Genomic DNA, 19,887 nt, shown 5'->3' on the forward strand with positions numbered 1-19,887 from the left:
ATGTTTTAATTATTCCTATGAAAATGGTCGCCTTTCAGGTACTCAACAAGGTATAATTTCATTACTTTTTAAACAAGTATACAGATTCAGTCCATGTAAACTGGATGCCTCTTACACTTCAATGTTGTGATGCAAAAATCCTGGTGAAATGCATAGTGCATAGAATAAAAAAGGTTTTACCAGATATTTCTCATCCTGATCAGACAGGCTTTTTACATGGAAGATATATTGGAGATAATATACAATTACTTGAAACAATTTAACATTATGGAACATCAAAGATACCAGACCTGGTCTTTATAGAAGATTTTGAAAAGGCATTTGATAAAGTATGTCTAGAATGTATATATAAAGGCCTGGAGTACTTTAATTTCAGTGAATCTCTTATACAATGGGTTAAAGTTATGTACATCAACCCCAGATGTAAAATAGTAAATAACGGTTACTTCTCAGAAAGCATTGAGCTTTTAAGAGGAGTAAAACAAGGCTGTCCGTTGTCTCCATATCTATTTAAGGCCATTGAAATGCTAGCTATTAAAATGAGATCCAACAAGAACATCAAGGGGTTAGAAATCCAGGGGATGGGGGAAAAAAAAGTGTCAACGATGACTCAAGTTTTTTTCTTAAATCTGCAATCTGGATCCCTGCAGTCTCATTGAATATCTAAACCCTAATTATGATAAGTGTACCATATTAAGTATTGGATCGTTAAAAGAAAATGTTTACACTACCTTGTAGTTTACCAATAAAAATGGGCGGATGGTGAAGTAGACATACTTGGTATTCACATCTCAGAAAATATGAACACATTAGCCGCTGATAAGCATTTCTTTTTCTTTTTTTTGGGGGGGGGGGGGGGGGGGGGGGGTAAAATACAAGCAAATATATTGATAAGTCACACTTTCCTAGAGATTTACACGGTTATCAAAACGGCACACCAGGGAAAGCCTACACGAAACACATTTGAAGTGTTTCTAAAATCCCCCATGGGAAAAATTAATTGTGGAAAAACTATTGGAACAATTTCATTGTTCAAGACTCATACTGTGGTGCACCGGTCAACTTCTATCACATCTCCACAAGCATAGAGTTACAGAATCAAAAGTAATTTAGTGGACATCCTACAAGTGCATATGGCATAGCGTCTAGGGGTCCATTCATTCCGGATTGGCCCAAAGCTCACCACCTCCATCTCTATACCTACCATTTAGGGTTCATCATTTGATCTAAAGTCTAGCCCAGTTTGTAAATCTGATTCCATGAAATGTACATTTGATTGCATAAATGCTTTATTAATTCATGCTTGTTATTGAATTCTGTCTTGTCATCAAATCTGAAACACTGGAGTAGAGAGCTAAAAGAACAATTGTAGCTTTAGTTTCCAAACACATGGAGAAAGCACTGTAAATGGAGTGAATATGGATGGGATGGTTAAATTGGTCATTAAAATGAAGAATCAGCTGCTTCTTGAAAAGTAAAAAGAAATGTTGAACAGGCACAACATCAACTTAAACATCACATTCAACAACAAGGGTTTAATTTCATATAAATATATATTTATTTCATTTGAGCAGCATATTATGTCGAGTAACATCACAAAAGAAGCTTGTGTGGATTGAGATGCCTAAGGTAGTGTCTGTGGTTTTCTCCTGGAGTCTAAGGGGGAGGTTGGGGTTGGCAAACCCCTTAGAGGGGGTGGGAGTGTGAGGACGAGGAGGCAGAGGAAGGCCGGGTGGAGAGTTGGAGCTGGGACTGGGAGGGTGATTGGGGCTGTAGCGGAGGCTGCTGGGACTTAGAGTTCGGGCTGCCCTCTTTGACCTCTGTGTCGAGCTGGGCGGGGCACTCGAAGTGGACGCAGTGGAACACCTGAGGGGCAGAGAGAGGTTATAATACAGATTCAAATAATAAATACAGTGCAAGTGCTGTGATTTTCATTATTTCAGAAAGTATGTTTACATTTGGTTACTTTTACAGCTATGCATGTCTAAGAATATTCAAAGATAAATACACAACGCAGAGGACTTAAGGTCAAGAGGGAATTAATGATCAATGGAAATAGTTGTTTTTCTGTAATGGGGAACTGAAGAGTAATGGGTAAGAGACATGGGAGGAATTTCAGTCCGGGACACATGTGGCAAGTTCTTATTGGTTCAAATTGTCTATACATTGAGACTGAAACAGGATACTTGGTATTGGCCCCATTTTATTGCAATAAATTCTAATTGGTCAACCACAGGCTAGGGTTGAGTTATAAATTATATCCTGTCACTTTGTTCTGTGGAGGAGAATCGCTGAGGACTTGGAAGAATTACCTACTTTGCAGCATAACTAAGATTTGTTCTCTTTGAATAAACCTATTTTATTCACCCGATTTGCTTTGGGATCTGTTTTATTGAAGAACAACATCAACTGCTTACACATGTTTGATTGTTAAAATGCTTTTCTACATGGTGTGGTCAGACATCATATTGAAATGACCCGAGAAAGAAAGGCAGGTGTGTTACTTTGGATGGATGAAAAATTAGGTAGCATGTAGAAGGGAGAAAGGGTGAGCGAGAAAGAGGGGGAGGAATGGAAGAGGAAAAGATAAAGGGATGGAAGACAGAAAATAAGGAAAGAGAGACAGCTTTGGGACACCATTAGGGGTGTGTGACTCATCGAGGTTCAGCTCACTTCCCGAGCCTGCTCATCTCTCCCCACCTCGTTGGATGTGTTGTGGGTCCCCACGATGCGCACAAAGGAGGCGGGGTGCTTGTCAAACACCAGCGTCTGCCAAGACCTTCAACACCAAGACAAACAATGTTGATATTCTTTTGTCCTCCAAGGAGGATGGGCCAATTAATAAATAAAAAGTTGATATTTCTATGGTTATGTCCCTAATTGCTCTAGATTCCTTACAGGACCTGTTGGAAATAGGATGCCATTTGGGATGCATTCCATCATATTGTATTTGACAAGTGTCCAATAAATTAGAGCAGAGTAGTTGGATTTTGAACAATGTAAACAAAAAGCTTAGTCCTTAAATATATAGTGAGTCAGTGAGTGACGCATTGTTGTCTTTTCTTGTTAAATTCTAGAGTTATTTTATTTTTTATTTAACTAGGCAAGTCAGTTAAGAACAAATTCTTAATTTCAATGACGGCCTAGGAAAAGTGGGTTAACTGCCTTGTTCAGGGGGATTCGATCTTGCAACCTTCCGGTTACTAGTCCAACGCTCTAACCACTAAGCTACCCTGCCGCCCCGATCTGACCAACAGATCTTTAGTTTGATCGATACGGTCATAAGCTTAAGTGGCTGTCTTTTTTAATTTTTACGGCCAATCTAAAATTGTTAGATAAAATGCTACTCCTGCAACATTTAAGTAGTTGTAGAGCAGGCAAAACCTTGACAACCAAAAAGTAGGCTTGTGACAAGTATCATGATACTCAGAAAAAGTGTGGCAAGGAAGCCAAACATGAAGAGGTCATACATTATTTTTTAAACATGAAGCAGATTTAAAATTCCTAGTTTCTAATGTTGGAAACTAACATTATGTTGAGTGACGTGTTTACTGTCTAAGCTATAGCACATACCATTTGACATAAAGCCGGTTTATGTCAAATAGTTTGGTCTGCTTAGAGTTCTTTTTTTGTCACAAAAACAGGGATTTTCACAACCCTATTAAAAAAAGGCTCCATTCTTTTTCCTTGTCCATGTTTCCCTACAGTGGAAACTTACAATTTACAGTTGTCCACAAAAAATCAAATCAAATAAATAAACAGTAAGCAAATAACAGAGACCAGCAGAGAAGAGAGGGAGAAGAGAAGAATACATTAAAACGGGGATTCACATTCTCACCTGCAAGCCACTTTGGTACGGTCCACCACCTTGGTCCACTGCTGCTGGTTGGTGGACAGCTCGATGTAGTAACTGTAACTGCGGTTATCACAGTCCCAGAGCAGCAGTCTGTCCAGAAACACACACAAACAATTGGACCGATGCTGAGGGCAGGGCCTCGGTCACTCCCCCAACCTGAGCTGGATGACAATGGCATCAACTCTGGCTAAAGTAGTGCACTGTATTAGTGCACTGCACTATATAGGGTGCCATTATCAGGCACAGCCCCCTTACCTGAGTGAGCCCAACATGTAGGGCTGGGCCAGTTGGATGACGATGGCCCCTGAGCCCAGCTGGTGGCAGGTGTAGCCCGAGTCCCAGTCGTAGTTGGAGGTGTCCCCGTTGAGCAGGGCGTTGCGGCTCCGGCTCACACCCTCGATCACACTGGCCCCGCATGCGATGGTTGCCACGTTACGGTCGGGGACTTGAATAGAGGGAATGGTGAGTGAGGGATTTGGCTAGTAGCTTAATCACATTGGGCTGTTAAGGCCCAAAAGAGGTTTCTTACAAGAAAATCAACGGGGGTCTGGAAAACTGGGACTAAGTCAAGTACTGGAAATTCCCAAAGTAAAAGTACAAGTGGTGATATTGAATCTATTTTAGCCTTGTAGATCATAAGGAATAAGATAGACAAGGAGGACCAGATCCTTGATCAGCACTCCAACGGAGACCTTTTGAATACATGTGCTGACTAGAAACATGCTTCAGTATTTGTGCTTTTTAATCCAGTAATAGGCTCAAAATATACAGAACAAAAATATAAATACAACATGTAAAGTGTTGTTCCCATGGTTTCATGAGCTGAAATAAAAGATCACAGAAATATTTCATTCGCACAAGCTCAGCTCACACAAATTTGTTCACATCCCTGATCATGACATTGGCCTGTGGGTAAGGTTAATGACCCCCCCCCCCCCCCCCCCCACATAAATACCTTTCTCCCTTCCCTCTCTCTTGACTCTACAGAGGGACTCTTGAATAGCCTTTGTTAAACAGAGTCTGGGAACATCAAACAAGTGGAAGGAAAGGAACCATATTTCAGTAATATAACCAGTTGAAAATATGCGTTGGTACTTAATGACTATGATGTCAGTTCGGTTGTCATCTGAGACATTATGACTGATGACAGGACGACCTAAACTGTATCTGGGAAAGTCAACACATTATAGTTATCAGATTCACATGAAATTGTTGTGCAATTCAAATGTCTAAATATAAAATTATTGGTGAAAAGATTAAATGTCATTTTAGCTTCCAAATGAGAGATTGGGTTTTCATAAGGTTACTGCTCTGCTCAATCAGTGGCCCTCCCCTGTGAAGAGACATGGGCTATAAACTATGAAACACACCCTTCTCCCACCACTACATAAAGCCTTGACGAAAATGTAACCTCCTGTTCCGGGTACATTAGGATGACGGTCCGACATCAGAAGGATTCAGATAGTAACTACAGAATGAAGCCAACCTCAGCGTGAGCTTTGGTTGCGAATGAACTTTGAACTCTTATTCGCTACAGAAGTGATACCTCCTAGCCGTTGAGTTAGCAGCGGCCGCTGTAAACGTGGGCTAGGAGAGGACAGAGTATCCCGTCTACCACACAACGAAGACACTAAAACGTATCCCATTCCCCACCAGAGACACTCTTCAAAAGACTGTTGGGCAACACGGCCTTCCATCTACCGCCAAACTATTGAAGCGCAGCTCAGAGTAAATATTTTTTGCATTTTCCTTTTCCAAATGGGCAGTAATTTAGAATGCATAAGATACTGTATTTACGATAGCATGGCTTCTTCCTTTGTTCCTCAAGTCTTCCCGCTCTTTCACTCAAACCCAGCCCCCTTTTCTTTGTGTAACCAGCTGTCATATCTGTTCCATCCGCTAGGGATGTTTTCCTTTATGACATAATTTGTAATCAAGGTAAGATTCATTCTGTGTATATGAGATTCTGTGTGATTAGTTAGTATTTAGTAAATAAATAATTAAACCCAATTTTGTATTGCTGATTCAACTTGTTAGCCAGGGTTCGTGAAGATAACCAAGAATTTACAGCTTTCAGATGAGACTGAATAATAATAATAATAATAATAATAATAATAATAATAAGGTGACGATTAATATTGACTGCTATTGATGTAACACATTACTAGGTCTTTAAGAGTTTATTCGGAAGATAACAGCTCTATAAATATAATTTTTTGGTGCCCCGACTTTCGAGTTAATTACATTTACATGATTAGCTCAATCAGGTAACATTAATTACAGAGAAAGGATTTTATAGAATAGCATGTCATTTCACTTAATCCGGCATAGCCAAAGACACGACACCTGCTATTGAGCATTTCTCCTTTGCCAAGATAATCCATCCACCTGACTGGTGTGGCATATCAAGAAGCTGATTAAACAGCATGATCAACCCAGGTGCACCTTGTGCTGGGACAATAAAAGGCCACTAAAATGTGCAGTTTTGTCACAATGACACAGATGCCTCAAGTTGAGGGAGTGTGCAATTGGCATGCTGACTGGAGGAATATCCACCAAAGCTGTTGCCAGAGAACTGAATGTTCACTTTGCTACCATACGCCACAACCAATGTTGTTTTAAAGAATTTGGCAGTACGTTCAACCAACCTCACAACTGTAGACCACGTGTAACCACACCAGTCCATGACATCCACATCAGGCTTCTTCACCTGCGGAATCGTCTCTAAACAGCCACCCGGACAGGTAATGAAAATGTGGGTTTGCACAACCGAAGACGTTCTTCACAAATTGTCAGAAACAGTGTCAGGGAAGTTTATCAGCGTGCTCGTCGTTCTTCACCAGGGTCTTGACCCGACTGCAGTTCGGCGTGGTGACTGACTTCAGAGGGCAAATGCTCACCTTCGATGGCCACTGGCACGCTGGAGAAGTGCATTCTTCATGGATGAATCCCAGTTTCAACTGTACCAGGCAGATGGCAGAAAGCGTGTAAGGCGTTGTGTTGGAGATCGGTTTGCTGATGTCAATATTGTGAACACAGACAACCAACGGACGGACAACAAACACAATTTAATTTTAGCGATGGCAATTTGAATTCACAGAGATACCGTGATGAGATCCTGAGGCCCATTGTCGTGCCAGTCATCCGCCGTCATCACCTCATGTTACAGCACGATAATGCATGGCCCCATGTTGCAATGATCTATACACAATTCCTACGACAGCATGTTCCAGATCCTGACAATATCCAGCAACTTCATACAGCCATTGAAGAGGAGTGAGACAACATTCCACAATCAACAGCCTGATCAACTCTATGCGAAGGAGATGTGTCGTGCTGCATGAGGCACATGGTGGTCACACCAGATATCGACTGGCTTTCTGATCCACGCCCCTACCTTTTTTCTGGTATCTGTGACCAAAATATACATATCTGTATTCCCAGTCAACTGATATCCATAGATTAAGGCCTAATTTATTTATTTCAATTAACTGATTTTATTTTATGAACTGTTGCGTTTATATTTTTGTTTCCATATAGGTTCAGTAAACCAGCCCTTAGTATCTCTATGGACATTCAGTATTGGCATACTAAACAAAGAAAACTGATCTGGGGACATATTTCACCCAATCCCTAATAGAAAAGCTATGAAAATATCCCCAAGAAATGACAGAAAAACATCCTTACCCAGGAGTCCTTTCTCCAGAATGTATCGTCGCTGTGTGAACATGCACTCAAAGGCCACCAGGTGGAACACCTTGTTCACGGTGTTGTGTGTCCCCACAATGCGTACATACCTGTGAGACAAAACAAAACAGCTCATGAGAGAAGTAGCCAAATTGTATGAATGTAAAGATACCATATCACAGTAGTCTATAGGTGCATTATTATGCTAAACCATCATATTTAACCAAATACATCCACAGTTGTCATTTTACCCCCATTGAAAAATGTCAAATTCATTAATTTAACCAGGCAACTCCCTTCAATACCAATTCTTATTTACAATGATTTTCAAAATTCTCATTTATAATAGGAGGGGGAAGCAAGTTTTTGCTTTGCGGTTTGGTCTCTGTGTGTTAGTTTACCTGCAGACACGCGCTGTGAAGAATAGACTCTGCCAGGAACGACAGAGAAACTTGGAGTGGTCCACTACACGCACCCAGTCCAGCTCATCCATAGACACCTCCACATAGTAAGAGTACGACCTAGATAGAGAGAAAGAGTGATGTACAGTATCACAAATCCATGCTTAGGGTCATACTAACTTCTTGACACAATCCAACAGATGCATTAATATATGGAAACAGAATCTATCAAAATCTATTTCAAAAAAGAAAATGCAAGCAGAATAGTGAACATTCAGACTGCCTAACATGAATGAAGAATTTCACCCAGGTTTGAAAGGTGTTACGGGGTTCTCTTTTGCAGTTGCAATGCAAAGATTGAATCTCAAATTGGCTGAAGTGTTTGTCTAAGGAACCCCAATAATATCATCATGGAGATGTGCAATTACAAGAAGAAAAAAAGAAAGAAACCTTCACCACCAACAATTTGTCAATGGTGTTACCTGCTGTCGCGGTCCCACAGCAGCAGGCGTACGTGGTTGACAATGTAGGGTTGGCCCAACTTGACTTGGATGCCTGCTCGCCCGTCCTCCTCGATGGGGTGCCGGGAGAAGCCGTGGTCCAGGTCATAGTTCTGCGTGTCTCCGTCCAGCAGGGCAGACTTCAGCTCGCCCTTCACCACCTGGGCACCGTGCTTCATGGTGGCAATGTTCTCCTCAGGGACTGGTGGGGGGGTCAAGGGGCACCGTTTAGGTCACTTTTGGTATCAGCTACTGTTGTATTCAAAAGCATTAGAAAGAGGTGAATGGGGAAGCATAACACCATCCTCACAGAAGATACCATCAGTCACCATTACTATTTGCTAAAAAAATGCTACCCAGTTAATGCGCTTACATTTACTAATCATTCTCTATCTATACTGAACATGGTCCCATGTTTCATAAGCTGAAATAAAAGATCCCATTCATTTCAAAAAGCCTCACAACCTCAGACCACGTGTAACCGCACCAGCCCAGGACCACATTCGGCTTCTTCACCTGCGGGATCATCTGAGACCAGCCACCCAGACAGCTGATGAAACTGTGGGTTTACACAACCGAAGAATTTCTGCACAAACTGTCTTAAACAGTCTCAGGGAAGCTCATCTGCGTGCTCGTAGTCTTCAACAGGGTCCTGAACTGACTGCAGTTCGGCAACTTCCGTGGGCAAATGCTCACTGTCGATGGCCACTGGAGAGGTGTGCTCTTCACGGATGAATCCCAGTTTCCACTGTACCGGGCAGATGGCGTGTAATGGTGTTGTGTGGGCGAGTGGTTTGCTGATGTCAACATTGTAAACAAAGTGCCCCATGGTGGGCAGTGGTGTTATAGCATGGGCAGGCATAAGCTACAGACAACGAACACAATTGCATTGGAAGTGGGACAACATTCCACAGGCCACAACCACCAAACCGCCTGAGCAACTCTCCACGAAGGAGATGCATCGTGCTGCATGAGGTAAATGGTGGTCACACCAGATACCAACTGGTTTTCTGATCTACGCCACTACCTTTTTTTTTTAAGGCATCTGTGACCAACAGATGTATATCTGTATTCCCAGTCATGTGAAATCCATAGATTAGGGCCTAATGAATTTATTTCAAATTGACTGATTTCCTAATATGAACTGTAACTCAATAAAATCTTTGAAATTGTTAGATGTTACATTTAAATTTTTGTTCAGTGTAATTTCAACAAGTAGACACACCACCACAGTTTTGGCAAAGATTGATGTCCACGTTTAATAGTGTTATTATGGCTGGATAGTTGACCAGTTACTCACTGAGCATGCCTCGGTAGTTAAGGTCCATGTCGCGGCTCTCCGAGCGCGTCTGAATGGCGTCGAGCAAGTTGTCGGGACTGAGGAGGCCAGAGGGCCGCACCACATTTAGCATCTCCATCAGGCTCATGAGGGGCAGGCGCACCGCCGACATCACTTCCTGCGCTGCCACCTCGTTGTTACAGTTGTGCCGGCACCAGCGGCACAGCGCCTGGAAGATCTCCCGCTCGGTGGCGGCAAACGAGTCCCGCTGCACCACAGCCAGAAGAGCAGTCTGCAGAGGGAGAGAAAGGACATGGACCCTTTTCATCTAAATCCATCAAAATATGTTTTCATCCATCCACCATTAATATAGTGTCAACTTTTATCCATCCATGCATCATACTTTCATCCATCCAACCATACCGTCATCATAACTTCTTTCAACTGTTCGTTTGTCCAGCCATCCATCTCATCATACCTTTAAGTTCTTTCCATACAGCTTTACCTTTTATCAATCTATAGCACTTTATAACTAGGTATTTGCATATCACCCTTCCCTTCTACGTTTGCCACTGTCTCACCTTAGAGAGAGTGAGGAAGCAGTCTGATGCCAGCACCTCGGGCGCCTGCCGGTCCATGTAGGCGCAGCACGCCTGCGCCAGGCCCCCCAGGCAGTAGAGGCTGGCCACATCGTACACCAAGCATACATTCTGCGTGTGCAGCACCGTGCGCAGAAACTCACAGGTGCTGTCCTCTAGTGGCTGGAGGCCGTAGCGGTGCGCCAGGCCCAGGAAGTCCAGTAAAACGTCCTCGCGGGCTGTACTCAGGCTCACCCGGCCCGTGTACAGGTACTGCAGGAGCATGGAGAATGCCTCGACCTGCGTGTCCTCCAGGGGCACCTCGGCCTGGGGCTGGGACTCCTTCATGCCATTAAAGAGCATGGCTCTGTGGAGGGATGGAGGGATGCTTGTCAGGTTTGTGTAAAGAAGGGGTTGGGAGCACCTTCAACCTGAAGAGCTATGGGAGGTTCAACCCAGCACTGCAGCACCTGATTCAAATAGGCTAGTTGGGTCAATCTCAAATGGATACATTGGTTATGATACAAGGACCAGTGTCATGTTCCTTAGGCACCAAACAAACAAACAGGGAGGGATTACCTTGACCAATTGGCTAGAATGCGCTAATCTTCGTGCCCTAAATGAACACGACCCAGCCTTGCCTACTCATGGTTTAGACTTCAGAGACAGTTACTAAAGTAACCTGTAGTCAGTAGTAGGGTTGGCACAATTACCGTATAACTGTTACCAACGATTATGGATGAAGACCGTCATGAAAATAAAATAAGCCTCATAACAACTGACAAAGCAGACAGCCGTGATATGTGTGGTTGAGTCAGTTTCTGCTGGAACATGGTCTCTACACTAACATGGACATGAAACATTGTTGCTCCTAGCTGAAGCATGACAGATGTTGTAGCAAACAAGTCTTTGGTTGCCTAGGCATCGCCCCTCTCCTGCAGCAGCACATGCAGTCATGAACAGAGGAAAGGATCAAATGTGAGTCTTTAAAAAAATAACTTTAAAAATGTATTACGGTAAACGCAGTAATTTGGCTGGCCAATAACAGTCCCAGCCCTAGTTACCTGAAATATTGGCACCGTGACGCCAAGATGACCCGGTGGGCAGGGAAGCGCTTCCCCTCGACAACAAAGGTGACATCACTGTACTCCTCGCCAGACACCAGAGCGCCCAGGTGCTCCGACAGCAGGTGCAGGTGGTCTATCTCTGAAACCGAGGTCAGTGACCGCAGGGGGTGGCTGTTACTCATGGCACACAGCAAGACGGCACCGTCACATCTGGAGAGAGAGAGAGAGAGAGAGAGGAGTCATTTTACATTCACTGCTTATTTTTCAATGAATTTCAGTTTAAATCAAAGCCAAGTCACGTGACTAAGTGGGTTAGAGAATGTTATTGAACACATTCTTGGCATTGGTATCCGAGATATGCCTATAGGCTACAAAGCGATCAGAATTCTGGAACGAGTCACTGATGAATCAGAACCACAACTGCAATTTGGATATCATGCACAGTATGGTCATTTCCTGAAAAGTAACAATTAGGTTAGGTTAATCTAGGCCTATAAGACACCACCTTTACTAATTAAAGTGTGTCAAGGGCTCCAAAAGGTCAGTCTCAAGACAAGAAAGTAACCTTGTTATTGAGGAAGTAGCTGCCATTAATAAAATTCACTTGTCAAACGTACAGTAGGTCATGCTATTCGTGCAGTCCAAGTTCTGATCATTTGGCAATGAAACTAGGGGTGTGAGATGGCAATGATGACATAGCTATCTGATGGAGAACATACAGTAAACCTATCACAGCCATACCACAGATAGATCCTGTGAAATGTCTCTCATTGCTCTATAACTAAAGCATCCGGTTGGAGTTTCCACTCACTACCAAATATGGTGATGCAAAGAAGCCCAGTGGGCAGCAAGTGGGAGAAGATGGAGCAAGATAGATTTCGGCCAATATTCTGCCAATTTTCTCATCGATTAAACATTTAATCTCCATACAGTTTTCTGTTTCCCAAAACCAAAATCTGTAACAAACAGAGTGGACTGCGTTTTGGAAACTTTACCCATTGCCAAAGTAAAAAAAATAAAAATTAGTTTAGAAGGAGTGCATGGCTAATTGAGTTATTGCACACGTGCACTTCAGAGTAGGCGTTCCCTAACAGAAATATGCAAATAAATGCAAGAACACACCAATAGGATCCCACTAGCTCGTGCTTGGCTCTGCCCACTATGATTAATTTGCTACCATTGGAAACAACAGGCTATGGTCTATCACTTTGACCATACCAACTGTTAGCTAACTAGATATCAAATTGTTGACAACATTACATTAGCTACCCGACACTCTACTAGATGACTTGCTAGCAGTTTTTTTTTTGTATTGAGTCACACGAATTTTGTGCAAAACACCACACAACAAAAGCATAAAACCAGAGACACACAAAAAAGCATTTTACACTATAGACAAGTTACATTGACAAACACTAGATACTTTGATAATTTGCTATTTATACCTATTAAGGATGTTATATAATATATTAAAATAAATGAGAAATATATTTTTCACGTTTTTTTTTCTCCACCCATTAAGTTAATTTTATGCATGAAAAGATTAGGAGACAGATTAAAGAAGGATTTTTAAGACTCAAGACAATTGAGACATGGATTATGCGTGTGCCATTCAGAGGGTGAAAATTATTTAAGTGCTTTTGAAAGGGGTGTGGTAGTAGGTGCCAGGCACACAGGTTTGTGTCAAGAACTGTGACACTGCTGGATTTTTCATTCTCAACAGTTTCCCGTGTGTATCAAGAATGGTCCACCACCCAAAGGACATCCAGCCAAGTTGACACAACTGTGGCGTCAACATGGGCCAGCATCCCTATGAAGTGCTTTTGACACCTTGTAGAGTCCATAGCCCATCGAATTGAGACCGTTCTGAGGGCAAAAGGGAAGGTCATTCTTTGTTGTGTACACTCAGTGTATTACACATTGTCTCTCAGGAATATCAATAACCACTGTCCTTTAGACACTAAAACGTTGCCTTTAAAATTGTGGGCTAGAATGGCAACCCCCGCTGAATCAAGAGAGCCGTTCGCTAACCATGTCATTGACATTTCCAAAAAGTATTGTTTTCCGAGCATGAATGCGTCTCTTGTACAAAAATAAGATCCGCATCGCAGTCTTTCCAAAATAGAAAACAGTAACCAGCTTCAAATCCATTAAGTCAAATAAAATAATAGAAAGTAAGAACTTCTCTGTGAAGTTGAAGTGATTCAACGGTTTACAACAAAAACTCGCGAACCGGGATGCAAACAGGATTCACCGAGCGGGACCATTTATTTTATTGACCTCCAAGGAGATGGGCAACATCCACAGCATTATCCATGTACTTCTTTCAAAGCTCAGGTGCCACATTCAGGCTGATATCACCTTTACATTTTCGTTGGTCTCTTCTGGAACCCCGTTTGTTGATAACTTGAATCTCGCTAAATGCAACATTCACAGACGCATAATGCGTTCTCCCTCACCATCTTCTCCAGGTTGTCAGCCCTCTCGTCGATTTTAACCGCGTAATTCCTTGGATGATGTTCGCATGCAGATCATAAAGAGCGATATGATTTCGCTTCATCTTGTGGGCAGGGCTTTATTTGGGTCTGCGATATCCGAGTCACTCAAAACCCCTTCCGCACCAGTAAGCATGTCGTCCTCAGATGAGTCAGAGCCAAGGGGATGTCTGTCGAGTAATCATGTTCAGTAACTAGCTAACGTTTCTATTCTTCACAGCATCATTGTGGCTAGCTTAGCCTAATTTACATTTTCCTCTTGCGACACGTTATAGAAGGTTCGTTCGACTAATGGAGGAATTATTTTATAGTCCTAGTTAAGTTTTTTCATGGCTTCTTAAAAAAAAAAAGTTTGAAGGATATTAAAGTTTAAATTAGCCGGACACGGTTGTAGCGACCGCACTTGTCGCCATCTTGACGTTAGTCACCCCATAGTTAGTACAACGGAGGTCGCATCCAGCTAACGTTAATTGGCCAGTTTATTTATCTCACTGACATGTGCGTGTAGTTCAATCACTGACACTATTAAATAGCCATACGCCGCGGGAGGCTTATCGACGTAAATAAGTTCCCAGCGTTAGCCAGCTAGCTCTGGTTAGCTAGCTTGCTCTGCTAACGTAACTATCAAATAAATCGATTTCCTTACCTGAGCTGAAGTCGTTATCTTGTCTGCCCCTTTCAAGTAACAGCACCTTCTTTTAGCAAACCTGAACACTGTCAGTGGCAAAAGTCAAATAACAAAGATGCAATATCAAGCACAGGGATTTTAGTTGCAAACAAGTAGCTATGGATGCTAACCGGATGTTGTTAAGTAATGAAATGCGGCAGTTACGTAATCAGTCATTTATGAGCGCCTCTGTGGCGAGGATACATACATATCCTACCTACCAACAAAATGTGTGCTCGCAAAAAATATTAATGCATAAAATTAATGCATTTTGATATTTGACTATAAAGCATTTTGAAATTGAATCAGCTAAAATATTGTACATAATTTATGTACAATGGTGGTCAGATTGGGAATTTAAGCAAGACACTGGGGTTAAGATATCCCTCTAGTGGTGTAGGGGCTCTGCTTTGGCAAAGTGGGTGGGGTTATATCCTACCTGTTTGGCCCTGTCCGGGGGTATCATCAGATGGGGCCACAGTGTCTCCTGACCCCTCCCGTCTCAGCCTCCAGTATTTATGCTGCAGTAGTTTATGTGTCGGGGGGCTAGGGTTAGTCTGTTATATCTGGAGTATTTCTCCTGTCTTATCCGGTGTCCTGTGTGAATTTAAGTATGCTCTCTCTAATTCTCTTTCTTTCTCTCTCGCGGAGGACCTGAGCCCTAGGACCATGCCTCAGGACTACCTGGCATGATGACTCCTTGCTGTCCCCAGTCCACCTGGTTGTGCTGCTGCTCCAGTTTCAACTGTTCTGCCTGTGGCTATGGAATCCTGACCTGTTCACCGGACGTGCTACCTGTCTCAGACCTGCTGTTTTTAACTCTCTAGAGACAGCAGGAGCGGTAGAGATACTCGGAATGATCGGCTATGAAAGGCCAACTGACATTTACTCCTGAGGTGCTGACCTGTTGCACCCTCGACAACTACTGTGATTATTATTTGACCATGCTGGTCATTTATGAACATTTGAACATCTTGGCCATGTTCTGTTATAATCTCCACCCGGCACAGCCAGAAGAGGACTGGCCACCCCTCATAGCCTGGTTCCTCGCTAGGTTTCTTCCTAGGTTTTGGCCTTTCTAGGCAGTTTTTCCTAGCCCCCATGCTTCCTGCATTGCTTGCTGTTTGGGGTTTTAGGCTGAGTTTCTGTACAGCACTTTGAGATGTCAGCTGATGTAAGAAGGGCTATATAAATACATTTGATTTGATTTGTTTAACACCCCTACTCTTACAATAAGTGACCACAGATAGTCAGGACACCCTTTTAATGTCCCATCCAAAAGACAGAACCCCACAAAGGATAATGTCCCCAATAACTGCCCTGGGATCAGAGGAAAGAGTGCCTCCTACTCACACACCAACACAACTTCAAGAAGCATCTGGCCTCCCATCCAGGTACCAAACCTGCTTAGCGTCAGTGGTAATCCAGCAGTGGAATGCAGGGTGGTATGCTGGTTGCTGCAAATTCTCTGCAGATTCTATGAAATCCTACTACACTTCAAACAAGTGTTGAAAGTCTTCAGAAATTGTGGTTTCTTTACCAGATAGATTCCAGGGCCCGTATCCACAAAGAATCTTGGAAAAGGTTCTAGGAATCCTGTTAAAACCTGTTTTAAGAAGAAGAAAAATCCCAGTTCAGAGAAGGTTGTAGGATGATGTTAAGACACTGCCCAGACAAAGTCTAAGCCAGCAGTAAAATCAACCAGAGATTTGGATATAATGAGGTTTAATGGCACTTGGAATCCAATACATGTTGCATTACCGCCACCAATTAGACTGGGGTCCCTTATACTTTGCAAGGAATAAAGGGAAAGGGAAAATATAAATAGAAAATGCCCTGCCATCTAATCCTACATTCATTGAAAACCCACCACCCTATTCCACTATTTAAACCTATCTGGTCCTACCTCAGGCCAATGGCCTGGGAGGATGGGACTCCACCACTCAACACACCCTCTAAATCTTCTGACGTCAAATCTCGTACACCCGCCACAAACTTTATTTTCTGTGACTAACATTCCATCTCTGTGGTACAGTTGATAACCATCGCTATGCACGCTAAAATGCCTATCTTACAGAAGCATATACAATACATTACTAAAAGTATGTGGACACCTGCTCTTCGAACATCATTCCAAAATCATGGGCATTAATATGGAGTTGGTCCCCCTTTGCTGCTATTACAGCCTCCACTCTTCTGGGAAGACTATCTATTAGATGTTGGAACATTGGAAGCAAGTCCCTGCAGTATTCAGCCACAAAAGCATTAGTGACCTTGTGCACTGATGTTGGGTGATTAGGCCTGACTCGCAGTCACCTGAAATGCATTTAATTAACAGGTGTTTATTTTTTTATTATTTTTTTTATTTCACCTTTATTTAACCAGGTAGGCTAGTTGAGAACAAGTTCTCATTTGCAACTGCGACCTGGCCAAGATAAAGCATAGCAGTGTGAGCATACAACAAAGAGTTACACATGGAGTAAACAATTAACAAGTCAATAACACAGTAGAAAACAAAGGGGGGGTCTATATACAATGTGTGCAAAAGGCATGAGGAGGTAGGCAAATAATTACAATTTTGCAGATTAACACTGGAGTGATAAAAGATCAGATGGTCATGTACAGGTAGAGATATTGGTGTGCAGAAGAGCAGAAAAGTAAATAAATAAAAACAGTATGGGGATGAGGTAGGTGAAAAGGGTGGGCTATTTACCAATAGACTATGTACAGCTGCAGCGATCGGTTAGCTGCTCAGATAGCTGATGTTTGAAGTTGGTGAGGGAGATAAAAGTCTCCAACTTCAGCGATTTTTGCAATTCGTTCCAGTCACAGGCAGCAGAGTACTGGAACGAAAGGCGGCCAAATGAGGTGTTGGCTTTAGGGATGATCAGTGAGATACACCTGCTGGAGCGCGTGCTACGGATGGGTGTTGCCATCGTGACCAGTGAGCTGAGATAAGGCGGAGCTTTACCTAGCATAGACTTGTAGATGACCTGGAGCCAGTGGGTCTGGCGACGAATATGTAGCGAGGGCCAGCCGACTAGAGCATACAAGTCGCAGTGGTGGGTGGTATAAGGTGCTTTAGTGACAAAACGGATGGCACTGTGATAGACTGCATCCAGTTTGCTGAGTAGAGTGTTGGAAGCCATTTTGTAGATGACATCGCCGAAGTCGAGGATCGGTAGGATAGTCAGTTTTACTAGGGTAAGCTTGGCGGCTTGAGTGAAGGAGGCTTTGTTGCGGAATAGAAAGCCGACTCTTGATTTGATTTTCGATTGGAGATGTTTGATATGAGTCTGGAAGGAGAGTTTGCAGTCTAGCCAGACACCTAGGTACTTATAGACGTCCACATATTCTAGGTCGGAACCATCCAGGGTGGTGATGCTAGTCGGGCATGCAGGTGCAGGCAGCGACCGGTTGAAAAGCATGCATTTGGTTTTACTAGCGTTTAAGAGCAGTTGGAGGCCACGGAAGGAGTGTTGTATGGCATTGAAGCTTGTTTGGAGGTTAGATAGCACAGTGTCCAAAGACGGGCCGAAGGTATATAGAATGGTGTCGTCTGCGTAGAGGTGGATCAGGGAATCGCCCGCAGCAAGAGCAACATCATTGATATACACAGAGAAAAGAGTCGGCCCGAGAATTGAACCCTGTGGCACCCCCATAGAGACTGCCAGAGGACCGGACAGCATGCCCTCCGATTTGACACACTGAACTCTGTCTGCAAAGTAATTGGTGAACCAGGCAAGGCAGTCATCCGAAAAACCGAGGCTACTGAGTCTGCCGATAAGAATATGGTGATTGACAGAGTCGAAAGCCTTGGCAAGGTCGATGAAGACGGCTGCACAGTACTGTCTTTTATCGATGGCGGTTATGATGTCGTTTAGTACCTTGAGTGTGGCTGAGGTGCACCCATGACCGGCTCGGAAACCAGATTGCACAGCGGAGAAGGTACGGTGGGATTCGAGATGGTCAGTGACCTGTTTGTTGACTTGGCTTTCGAAGACCTTAGATAGGCAGGGCAGGATGGATATAGGTCTGTAACAGTTTGGGTCCAGGGTGTCTCCCCCTTTGAAGAGGGGGATGACTGCGGCAGCTTTCCAATCCTTGGGGATCTCAGACGAGATGAAAGAGAGGTTGAACAGGCTGGTAATAGGGGTTGCGACAATGGTGGCAGATAGTTTCAGAAATAGAGGGTCCAGATTGTCAAGCCCAGCTGATTTGTACGGGTCCAGGTTTTGCAGCTCTTTCAGAACATCTGCTATCTGGATTTGGGTAAAGGAGAACCTGGAGAGGCTTGGGCGAGGAGCTGCGGGGGGGGCGGAGCTGTTGGCCGAGGTTGAAGTAGCCAGGCGGAAGGCATGGCCAGCCGTTGAGAAATGCTTATTGAAGTTTTCGATAATCATGGATTTATCAGTGGTGACCGTGTTACCTAGCCTCAGTGCAGTGGGCAGCTGGGAGGAGGTGCTCTTGTTCTCCATGGACTTCACAGTGTCCCAGAACTTTTTGGAGTTGGAGCTACAGGATGCAAACTTCTGCCTGAAGAAGCTGGCCTTAGCTTTCCTGACTGACTGCGTGTATTGGTTCCGGACTTCCCTGAACAGTTGCATATCACGGGGACTATTCGATGCTATTGCAGTCCGCCACAGGATGTTTTTGTGCTGGTCGAGGGCAGTCAGGTCTGGGGTGAACCAAGGGCTGTATCTGTTCTTAGTTCTGCATTTTTTGAACGGAGCATGCTTATCTAAAATGGTGAGGAAGTTACTTTTAAAGAAAGACCAGGCATCCTCAACTGACGGGATGAGGTCAATGTCCTTCCAGGATACCCGGGCCAGGTCGATTAGAAAGGCCTGCTCACAGAAGTGTTTTAGGGAGCGTTTGACAGTGATGAGGGGTGGTCGTTTGACTGCGGCTCCGTAGCGGATACAGGCAATGAGGCAGTGATCGCTGAGATCCTGGTTGAAGACAGCGGAGGTGTATTTGGAGGGCCAGTTGGTCAGGATGACGTCTATGAGGGTGCCCTTGTTTACAGAGTTAGGGTTGTACCTGGTGGGTTCCTTGATGATTTGTGTGAGATTGAGGGCATCTAGCTTAGATTGTAGGACTGGCGGGGTGTTAAGCATATCCCAGTTTAGGTCACCTAACAGAACAAACTCTGAACAAGGTGTGCCTTGTTAAAAAGTGAATTTGTGCTAGCTGTGCCACTAGAGATCCTGGTTCGAGTCCAGGCTCTGTGGCAGCTGGTCGTGGCCAGGAGATCCATGGGGTGGCGCACAATTGGCCCAGCATCGTCTGGGTTAGGGGAGGGTTTGGCCGGCAGGGATATCCTTGTCCCAACGCGCTCTAGCGACTCCTGTGGC

The 19,887-nt window shown here is 43.7% G+C and overlaps 1 protein-coding gene across 5 annotated transcripts; it reads right to left on the minus strand.

Moving 5' to 3' along the window:
* Positions 1 to 1,271: 1,271 nt before the first annotated feature.
* On the minus strand, positions 1,272 to 14,689 carry LOC109895572 (BTB/POZ domain-containing protein 9-like). 5 transcript variants are annotated; one of them, XM_020489360.2, is made up of 11 exons: positions 14,510 to 14,688; positions 11,366 to 11,578; positions 10,305 to 10,668; positions 9,745 to 10,015; positions 8,427 to 8,646; positions 7,945 to 8,064; positions 7,544 to 7,653; positions 4,112 to 4,301; positions 3,839 to 3,946; positions 2,701 to 2,779; positions 1,272 to 1,866 (listed from the first exon to the last, which is right to left on the minus strand). In XM_020489360.2, the coding sequence occupies exons 2-11, from the start codon at positions 11,548 to 11,550 to the stop codon at positions 1,687 to 1,689; spliced, it is 1,827 nt and encodes a 608-aa protein (XP_020344949.1). In that variant the 5' UTR covers positions 11,551 to 11,578; positions 14,510 to 14,688; the 3' UTR covers positions 1,272 to 1,686. The 5 variants fall into 5 exon arrangements, with proteins under 5 accessions (XP_020344949.1, XP_031686403.1, XP_020344948.1 ...); XM_031830543.1 differs by lacking the exon at positions 14,510 to 14,688 and adding an exon at positions 13,828 to 14,023; XM_020489359.2 differs by having other exon boundaries at positions 1,535 to 1,866; positions 2,674 to 2,779.
* Positions 14,690 to 19,887: the final 5,198 nt, after the last annotated feature.

Source organism: Oncorhynchus kisutch, linkage group LG8, assembly GCF_002021735.2.
Source record: "Oncorhynchus kisutch isolate 150728-3 linkage group LG8, Okis_V2, whole genome shotgun sequence".
NCBI classification, from domain to species: Eukaryota; Metazoa; Chordata; class Actinopteri; order Salmoniformes; family Salmonidae; genus Oncorhynchus; species Oncorhynchus kisutch.